This window comes from Aptenodytes forsteri, unplaced genomic scaffold, assembly GCF_000699145.1.
Source record: "Aptenodytes forsteri isolate BGI_AS27 unplaced genomic scaffold, ASM69914v1 Scaffold526, whole genome shotgun sequence".
Lineage (NCBI taxonomy): Eukaryota > Metazoa > Chordata > Aves > Sphenisciformes > Spheniscidae > Aptenodytes > Aptenodytes forsteri.
The window spans coordinates 347,078-358,150 of record NW_008794596.1 but is presented as its reverse complement, the minus strand read 5'-3'; the positions used below and the strand labels follow the sequence as shown (position 1 = coordinate 358,150).

The following is an 11,073-nucleotide window of genomic DNA, read 5'->3' as shown; positions in this document are numbered from 1 at the left end:
GGCGGAGCGGTGCAGGCCAGCCAAGCCAGCGAGTGAAGCGCGCTTTCTTGCGGGTCCTGTACGCGGTTTAAAACAAGAACTGTCCCTGGGGCTCAGGGTAGCAGTGCAGGAAGTTAAGCAGGCGTACAGTATCTTTGACTTTCTAAAACTCGGCGAGATTAGTTGATAGAAACTCTACTGTAGATGTTGGCGCACTGACTTGCCAAGATAGTGCAAATGTAAGGCACCGCTCTGGCTGTCATCACTCGCACCTAAAGCAGAGTAGGAAGGAACGCAGCTCGTAGTAGCCAAACACACTTCCATAAAGAGAGACACTGCTATTAGTTTGAGAATTTCTGGTAAAAGCTATTAAAAGCCGAGGACTGATTTAGCAATACACTGAAACTTCCAGATGTCCTCTGAAAATAATGAGGTCACACTGGCAGCTCCATTGCTATTGCCTCACAGTATTGCCTATTTTGCTGCCTTTGCCAGAAACTTGGGAGGTAGTTTGCACATTGTTGCTCAACCTTCCTCAAACAAATAGTAACACTCTGTCTGCCAAAATAAAATCTCATACATAGAAAGCAACTGCTTCTGGGGAATATGGGTTGAAAGGCAAGCCAAACACATTTGGATAAACGTTCAGGTATATTTAAGTTCCTCAAAAGTATACGATTACTTAGAACTATTTGGAAAAAATCCAGAACCAAAAAGTCCAGTTTCCCCCCTTTTCTTTCTTTTAAAATATGACCAAGAAAAATTGAGTTTAAGATTGCACGCATTAGCTAAGATTTCTGATGTGTATCACTGAATATTTAATTTGTATGTTCTGTTACCCATATTCCAAAGCAATGTTCAAATAGTAGCGGTTACTATTTTATTTGTGTGTGTGGAGGGGGGGGGGGGAGAGAGAGAGAGAGAGAGAGAGATTAAAAAGTAGATATCGCAAAGGTTTAGAACTTTTTCAGAGCAAGAAATCAATCGTAATTGATATGATTTCTGGGTTATTCTCCACCCTCATTCACCCACAACAGTATCATCTGGATGAATGCTTGCATGGACTGGAATCTGAGAACTGAATTAAATTCCTCATTCCAAGAGCATTCAAAAGTACAAGAGGAAAGAGATTTAACTGAAAGTCAAAATGCTTTAGGTATTTTTGGCACGTGACTTTTTTTTTTTTTAAACCTTGCATGATACATATTTTCAGACTTATGCTAGGATCTGCACCGTGGCATAAAGAGCCTTGCTGTCAGGTGCAGATGAGGCTTGTGTGGTTTATAGTTCTGAACCTAGACTTAAACCATGACATCTCCATAAACAGACTGCTATCAGTCTAAGAAGCTGTAAAACAGGTAAGTAAATAAAAGCTGAGGAAAGATTCTCCCTGTGAGAACAAAACTCCTCCTGTTTGTTTTAAACCTGTCTCATGTTACCTTTATTTATCTTAGCTGTATGTCTTGCAAGACTAACTTCAGGCAACTGCAGACAAGGATGAAACAAGCAAGTTGTAAACATCCCTTCTGTGCCATTCATCTTTTTATCGACCTTTCTCCACTGAGAGACGTTCTTTTTTCCATTTCTTTTACATCACTTTATCTTCCTTGCTGACCTCTGAAGCTTTCCCAGTTCTACTATATTGAAAAATGGAGATGCCAAAACTGCACACCGTAGTCAAAATCCTATTTGCCTGCTTCCTAGATGAAGTAATGGAAGAGTTGCCGGTTAGAGGGGATAGTGTTTTGTTTTAAATCAGGGTGTTCCAATAGCAGCATTGGCTAGAATTATTGTAATGTAACAGTAACTCAAAATCTCCTACCACTCCAGAATGCAGCTGTAGTCATCCAGAATGCATCCTTCAGTTTTGAAGAGTTCATTCACGGACAATGAAAGTTTTAGATTTGTTGAGTGCTGGTCTTCTGCCTTGGTCATCCAGGTGTCATTTTTAGTTTAATCACAGAGAATATACTGGAATAAAGCAGCTTATTATTTGTTCCTGCCAGAAAGAACATACTATGTATGCACACTTTACAGGACAGGACATAGTTATGGTTACCTGTATTTGGTCTTCTCAAGTTACACAAAATAGCTCCAATACATTAACAAAAAAGTCTATTTACTTAAAAGCTAGATCTCCAATGCAAAGCTATATATAACTCATAGAAGGCACAGTAAATGTCACTAACACATTTCTAAGTCAAAGTAGCAGATTAGCTGCTAAAAGACACAAAAGGGACTGAAAAAGGTCTTGGATCAACCTTAAAAGTCTTGGCATTGATGTGTATCTGCAGAACCACCACCTATGTCATACACATTCCACATTGCTAGCTTACTTGGATGAGTAACTGAGCTCTCGCTACGATACTTTTGCAACATAAACCAAAAGAGAGGTCCATTCAGGATCTTTCTTCTGTTGACACGAACTTATCAGTCAAAAGTGCAAGAAACTCTGTAGTGAAAGGAGATAAAATTTTCCCTGGAAAACTTTATTCTTAAATTCCCATCTCCTGTGCTATGAAGGATGGAGATTGTATTCCAGTCAAATCTTAATAATATTACTAATACTCTGGACCTTCCAGTTGCCAATACATACACACATCTCTTCCAGGGATTATTTCACTTCTAATGGCTTCAGAGGCTTTAATATATGGGGGGAAAAATCCTTTAAATAGTTTACATTTTCTTATCTTTAATTTAATAAATAACCTTTTTTCCCTCCCATCCATTCTAAATTCTCTCTCATTTCCCTCATCCCTCCATGTTTTTTAAGAAGAGCAGGAACATTTTATGAGATGCTATTTATTCCAACAAACTGTTTTGCATGTGTGGGTTGGGACCACCCATATCAGTTGCTTTTAGAGATTATTGATAAGGTACTGATTTGGTATGCATTAGTTCTGGCATTTCAACAAACAGCAATATCTTATTATAAATTAGAATAAATAATTCTTTGCATAAACTCTTCCCAAGTGCAGAAAGCTCTAAAAAAAAAAAAAGAATCTATTCAGCCAAATGGTGCCTGAGCCTTCCCTCCCATCCTGTAAGAAAGAAATGGGTCTTATGGTGCATGACCTCTTCTAATCTGCTTTGAAGTTACTTCAGATTAATGCCTTTACAGAACAGTGGACCTCTCCAAGAGAGGCAGGAGCTGTCTTCTCTGATCAATACAACCTCATACTGTTGCTTGCAGGATTATACCTAATCCAAATGCATTCTCACAGGCAAAACATTAGAAGAGTTAATCTAGGCATTACATCATCTTCATAAAATCAAGAGGCAACTTCCCCGCAAAAAATTATCTTTATTTGAAAAGAAACTGAAACCAGACAACAGAAAGCAACAAAGTTACATACAGTGCTCGACAAGATCTACCATATACATTTTCCAAGAACGCTTGAATCAGATTCTGATATATGTTCTTCTAAAAGGTAAAATATCACATAATTATTAACAAAAAAATGTCAACAATCTTAATCAGCTTATATTTTGCACTGTTTGGATGGCAGTAGATTGGTAACTTGCCTTTTTCAACTCATCTTTAACACTGAAAGGAGAACGTGGACAAAAAAATTCCAAGTCAGAAGGCCCTAAAGAACACAGTGTCTGCTCTAAGGGCCACATACAAAAGCTTGGAGGAGAGACTGTCTTAAGTAAAAATCCCTCAACAACTCCATATTCTTTCACAGCTCAGAAAAAACTATGAAGAAAGGCCAAAAAAAAAAAAATTAAAAGCTTGCCCTCCTTAAGTTATATGGAAGTTCAGATTTAGACCATCCTTTAGGAGATGAGTGTCTAGGAATAGACACAACATCTCTCGTGACTCCAATCCCAAACTGTCTCCAATACAGCAATTCCTGAATTACAGTGCACAAACCTCCGAGTAAAAAGGTGGCGTTGGATCAAAACTTATTTTGAGACAGTTTGTTTGAACACGAAAAGGAAAATTAATCATTTATGGCAAACAACACAAAAATAGGTATTCCCTATGATGTTCAGATAAGCCGTTTCTGAACCGGGAAACTAAGGGCGACATTGAATACTTTAAGCTATAGGCAGCACCTCTAAGGGGCTGAACACCATTCAGAATTAATTACCTCGAAACTGATGACACACAAGACTAGGGCACTAAAGGGACCCTTTATTTTCATATAAAGCATAAGCCAACAAGAAATCAGAGGAGTTCCATACAAAGAAGTGAATGTGCATAACTCAAGATGTAGTGTAGGATAGTTATATTGCCTCAAGAGTTCTGCTAAGTACACTTAATTTTCCAATTTTAAGGAAGAGTCTATTCTAATATAGAAAGCTTCAGACAAAAGTTAGTAATTGCAGAATAACTTTAAAATACATCCAGTTCTACATCCTCCTGCATATATCTAATCACATCCAATAGATAAAAAAATTACATGTTTTGTAAACCAAGTAAAGAGTGTTAGAATAGAATTTTCACACCCATGAGCTTATTACCAAATGTTCACCCATTTGTCAGTGGATAATATTAAGAAATTCATACTAACAGTTATGGCAACAAGATGACAATGCACATAAGTGCTGCGTGTTCTGAAAGGTAGTCAGTTTTAATTACCATGAATTGCTACCATCTATCATACCTCATTCTATGCAAGATACCACGCCAGCTACCAATCCATAAACAATAACGTTTCACATACTTCATAGAGTAGCTTAAAACACATCATGATATGAAATAATTTGTATTACATAGTAATTTAATCCCTGGCCACAGGGTTAATGTTGGACAAAGTCTGGAAACTTTTTTCCAATTTGAATTACATACATTAACTTTGCCACACACCACAGCACTAATGCATGTATTACTTCAGACATGCTCTAATTTAAAATCAAAACAAAAAAGTTGTTGCAAAAATACATGTCACCAATGTGGAACACATTCAAGATTGTATAAAAAGTACTGAACTGATATCCCAAAACAGGTATATTTAAGCAGTACATAAGGAAAGATTAGTTTTAATATGAAACAGTCATTTAAGTCACATACAACATGATAAGAAGCATGACTTCCTTTTTTAAAAAAAATGTTACACCAATACTTTTACTGCCAGGCAATGTTTATTTATAAAATGAAAGGGATAGATTTAATGCAGGTGTGTTATCGTATTAAGTTGGAATAAAGACAAGTGTTAAAAAGGTGCTACATTTGAACACCATTGATTTTGTAAAAATCTCAAACCATAAAAAGCATTCCACTCGCAAATATCATAGGCCCTGAACTGCAAACACTTTGAAACGTTCTTGACCGTGTGCATGCAGTTCCACTGACTTCATTAATTCTCACATGCTTGAAGATAAGCCTGAAAAATGTGATTACAAAACTGGTTCTTAGATGAAAAAACTTCAGAGGTCACAAAGTATATTCTTCTTTGAGCAGCCCCCAAAATTATATTTTTGTTTTGAATAGAGCAAACATTATTACTTTTCTCTAGTCTCTTTAATCTGAAGATCTCAAATAATAACTAGGCCTCTAAACACCCTCGGGAAGTAAGCATTAGTCCGATCTTCTGAAAGAAGAGATTGAGGTACAAACAGTTAACCTGCTTGTCTCAAGTAAAGGGATCAGTAAAACACCCAGAAACACGATTTTTTATATCTACCCTCTAGCCTATATGCAGCACTGTCACTTAGATCTGACACCAATAAAACAAGTATTTTAAAGAGCAAATTACGTATTTTCCTCATTTAAAACTGGTCTCTGGCAAAAAATCTTAAGTATTAAGGACAGGTCAATCCAGTTTATACTTATTTATTTCAGCCTCGGGGCAGGGGGGGAACAAAACCAAACCAAAACAAAAGAATATTTTGGGCAATATAGGCTGCATTTCTGACCATGACAAGGAGCTATTTAAAAAGGACGCAGGCATTTCCCACAAAAATGTTAAGGTTTGTAAGATTTACAAAATCTTTGCAGTATTTTTGGTGTGCAGCACAAGTACAGTCTAAATCACTAGTAATGAAAGAAGCACATGATAGTTCAATACAAATTGTTTCATGTAGATTATTACAAAAAACTCAACTATTCTAATCAACCCTCCCACCCACCCTTCTATAACTAATTTCTAATTCTAACCAGCTGACATTTTCCTAGTACCTTACTGACAAAACATGATTGTTGTTTTTCCTGTGCATACTTGAACTACTACTAGGCAATACATGCAGAGAAAAACAAAGTATAACCCTCTCTCTAGATAAAGAGTCCAGGTATGCCAAGAGCGTATTGGCTGGATGACTTCTGGAGATCCTAATCAGTCATATCTCTATGATCAGTGTGATAACAAGTTTGGTTTTGTTGTTCATTTGCTTTTATTTGATATAATTGGCATTTGCTAATGCCTTGAATTTGTAGGTTAATAAACGCAGAAAATACACTGGATTACAAACCCAACATAGTACCAGTTTAGAAAAACTGAAATAAACTGTTAGAATAAGTTTCACAAATACACAATTTAAGGCTTATAAAATTATACTCCAGTTGATTTTAAACTTGTAAGAACACTATATTTAAATTCTAATGTCTTGCTAGCTAATACAGAGAACACTTGCCTAACTTCATGTAGGGTTGAGGAAGAGATTAAGAAATACGTGGCTATTTTAAATACAACATCTGCTCCAAAACGTTAAAACATTAATTGGACTTCTGAGAACAAATGCCCCAAACATCTTCTCACAACAGGAATGGGGTGTGGGAGTGAGTAAGGTATTGTGAACAGCATGCTTAGGTAACAGTATCACCATTGGAGCTATTGCTGAATTTTCACTGAGCCACATTTTTTATTTCATTTACATTGCTGTAGGTCTGAACCAGCTCCACTACCTTCACAGTGCAAGTTGTTGCAGAGATCAAATTCATTTCCAGAGGAACAAATCTATCTAAACAAGGTTTCGTTTAATTGCTACTTTAGATACCAAAAGCAGATTCTAACAGTCAGTCAGTCATTAGGAAAACTACTGAAGAATAAATCTAAGAGAGGTTGTTGCTTGGTTGTTTTTTTGTTGTTTGTTTTTCAATATCACACCTCTAACAAAACAAGAGAAAGTTTAGCCTCTGTACTAAAAAAAGCAAATAGTGATAAAAACAAAAGCCCTGGATCTGCCTTACACTTTCTTTATATCTCCATACAAGAAATCCTCAAAATACAAATTGTGTCATTTACACTTTAGACATTATTTCCTTTTTCCTGATGAGAGGCAAGACAAAAACGGAAGGCAATACTGCACTTCTCCAGTAAAAGAGTTTATAAAACTTATCACTTCTAAAATAAAACAAGGACAGTTATGTAGATCTGCACAGTATCTTCCAGGAAAGTACCACAGTAGAGCCCATTTAAAATCAGACACAATAGTGAACTAGCAAACAGGCCTTACTTTTCACTCATTAGCATAGCTTACCATAAAAACTACCTCTTTATATAAATGACGGTATTCTATATAGGCTGCTACATTACTCATCACCACAGGCCTGAACAATTTATCACATTAAGGAACATGACTACTACCTGTAATGCTTGACATAAGATTTAATTGCTGACTGTTTAAAAACTGAAAGTTTCCAGCACAGTGGTGAGTATTACAAGCAGAGTCTCTTATTACAGTGCCACCTTTTATTAAGTAAAAACAACACTTCTCTCTACAGAAACACACATTTTCAGTTGCATATGCAACTTTATCACACTGGTAAGGCTGAAGTCTTCAAGGCTAGCTGTTTCCCCACGTTAAAAAAAAAAAAGGGGTGTGTGTGTATTTTTGAGATCAAGAATAAGATCAAATTGCCCATATTAAAATAGAATTCTTAGCATCACGCATGAAGCTCTAGTGTCATTCATACTTGTCAGCAGGATATCAAGTTTAGCAAAGAAGCTAAACTTCTGATTACTTGCTCCTGATGTGAGCTAAACACACCTGATGTGAAAGCTGTATTTTTCTTCACCCTAGATTTCTCACCCCTTCACTGCAAGACAGGCTGAGGCAGTGGTGGGAATTTTAAGTTTTAAATTTCAGTTTTAAGACTTTGCTGGCCAAATTATTTTGCAATTCAGAGCCTGTGCTGAGCACACCCCATTGCCTTGCACCCTCCTTCATGCCAAGTGGACTGTGTAAGCTCAGGATGACTGAGCAGGCTTTAGTTGAAAGCCCTAGCAGATGGGCAGGACTTTCCCTGCCCTAAGTTCATTCACAATTCTCAGGCAGCACTGAGGTGGGAGACCAGAACCATCAATGAGAAAGGATGAGAGAGAGGTGCATGATTGCACAACCGTGACAGATGCAGAGACCGTATCCTAATGTATGTGCTCAAGATAAATTAATTAAGGTTACATATGCAACCCTAGTTTTGGTATTCTCTAGATTTAAAGCACTGGACTTCATAAACTCAATGTGTTCTTTTTCCAATGTAATCATATTTTGTAACTATATCCAAATACTGCAAGACCTAGCAAGAGTCTTCAGCAAGTAAGTATTTGCTGAGAAGTCAAAAGAGATCATTGCCTTTTCAAGGAAATATATATGTGTAAGAGTTGCAGGTTTCATTGTGTTACTAAGCATGAAGTCATCAATTTTTGAATAGTGTGTTAATGCTTTACTTCAAAAATAGGAAAAAGCACATATGAAATTCTCTGTATTTACCCTAAAATAAAAACTACTAGTACTGCACATTCCTCCATGTCATCACCACTATATTCAAAGAAATAAAATGTAATGAGTACTTGCAAATATAGTACCATTAAAACCAAGCACTAAATGCTAGTGTTAGTTAACACATTAACACTAGCAAATTCAGGGCTATTCATACGGGCACATTTTTGCCTTCAGTAAAATTGTCAATGCACATTCTACTTCTGATCAATTGTCAGTTATGTTTTACAGTTTAATCAGAAACAAAAAAATATTCCATCCTGTAAAACATTTGCACACATAAAACCAAGAGTACAAAAGCTGAGATGGAAGTTTATGAATGAAAACAGATTAGCGAAAAAAAGATGACAGCAATCAAACACAACTGATTGTCTGCAGAAAGTGAAGTACCCAATTTGTAACCAAATCTTCATAGCAAGTATTTCAACCACTACCACCAATTCACGTTGTTAGCCATCCGTATTCAATGCAGGTGGTCCTGCAGTCTCTCTTGTACGCATTAACTGGACATCTTTGTCAGCCATGCAAGTATCACAACCCCATACTGCTGATGCTTCTGCTGTAAGAAGGCCATAAGCTGACTCAGTCATGCCTGTACAGATACGATGAAACCATTTTTGACAAGAGGCTTCACACAGGATGGCATCCTGGTCATCATTAACTTCATGTGTACAAATTCCACATGGATAGACCGGTTCAGAGGACGAGTGACCATGACGACTGGGATGAAGGGGTGTTTTGCTGCTCTTTTCAGAGTTGCATCCTTCAGCAGTACCTCGAGGCTGGCGGGACTTACTCTGAGTCCCATTTGAATGACTAGCATTAGTGTTATCAGCACTATTAGAATGGCTGTTATCCTGATTTACCACATTGTTTCGAGTAACATTTTTTAGGTCACTGTTACCTTGACTCACAATGTCCTCTGTCCTGTGATGATGCTGATGAACAGCAGTGTTCTGGCTGGATGCTTTGTTTCCACCTTGACTAAAGTCTTGCTTTTGTGCTGATGATTTTGTCTGGTTGTACGTGTTTGGTGGAGGAACAAAAGAATGGTTTGACTCTAGCTGAGAATTTAGGAAATTTGGATTGCTTCCAGGACCAAAGTTAGATGGCACGTCAGGGTGAGGTATCTGACCAGAATGACCAAAGTTCTCACCAGGATTTGGTCTGAAATGCTGACCAGGCATATTGACATTTTGATTTATCTGACCACTACTATAAGGTGGTTGATTCCCAAAACCTGGGTTATCATGTGGACCAAAGCTGAAAGAGTGGGGTCGACTAAAACCCATTCCCACAGGGTTTTGAGGAAGGGGATGTGGTTGGTTTCTGAGGGAGTAAGAACCACCATATGGAGAGGTCACTCTGGGCAGCATGTGAGGTGGCATTCTGAAAGTGTTATAGCCTCCAAAGCCAGGATAACCAGGATTACTGAAATATGGATTTCCTGAAGGAAGTGGTTTATAAGACACAGTGTTATAGTTGTCATCAAATGGATTTGCAGCTACAAGGTGGTCAGAGCTTGGATTCGGCGGTGGAGCATATTCAGATGGAGGAGGAAATGATGATCCCTAAAAATATTTTAAATACAACATTTAAATTAGTTTTAGTATTTCCCTGCCAAACAGACCAACCACAAAGGTCCTGGATTAGCAGCACTACTGCTAAAAGAACTATTCAGCTGTTGTGTAAAGATCACCCGCTGTACCCTGCCAGGCTGTCTGAAATTTCAATACGGAGGCAAGAGAGGAGTTTGGGCTCCAGATAACATGGTGATTTATAGTAATCTCAGTGTTTAAAAATTGTGCAGTTGCACAACCATGCTTCTGAAAATACTACTTGATATGTGACTTCTATTTCTTAATCTTTTACATAAGAAAAGCAACAATACAGAAAGCCATGTGTCACTTAAACACATGCACAAAATACTTCCAAATGTTGAACAGCAGATTTGAAGCATTTCCTTAAGTTTCATTTTGGGTCCATTTTACTGAATATACATCTCTTGAGACACTCCACTTCTATGAGGATATACAAACCGAATGTTACTATAACCCTAAAACAGGTATATAGAATATAGGAGTCTGCGTATTAGAATTTTCCATATTCTGTGTACCAAACAGAGGTGTCCCTTATGAGCATTCAGTGATTGTGGACAGTCTGCAAAGCATAATCAGTAGGTATAAAATACAAGGATTTCTGGCTACAGAGCATAATCAAGCGTTTAATGGAGCCCGGAGGCTGTTTAAATGTCATCAGAGCGGCTATACAATTGAATTTCATTCTAGACTAGCCTGTGGGGAACATCTAGCTGGTTCACCCTCACACTAACTGTGCTCACAGAAAGCATTTCCTCCTAAATACTAATAAACTAAGACTGAACTTCCCCCCCCCCCCCCCACCCACACACAAAACGCCTCCACACAA

General features: G+C 37.5%; 1 protein-coding gene across 1 annotated transcript in view; it reads right to left on the bottom strand.

The window, feature by feature from the left end:
* Positions 1-8,387: 8,387 nt before the first annotated feature.
* PYGO1 (pygopus family PHD finger 1) overlaps positions 8,388-11,073 on the bottom strand; it is a 17,717-nt gene continuing 15,031 nt past the window's right edge. Inside the window, exon 5 of the mRNA XM_009272685.1 lies at positions 8,388-10,217. Within this exon, the coding sequence (XP_009270960.1) occupies positions 9,096-10,217 (1,122 nt within the window). The 3' untranslated portion in view covers positions 8,388-9,095. The remainder of the gene's footprint in view (positions 10,218-11,073) is intronic.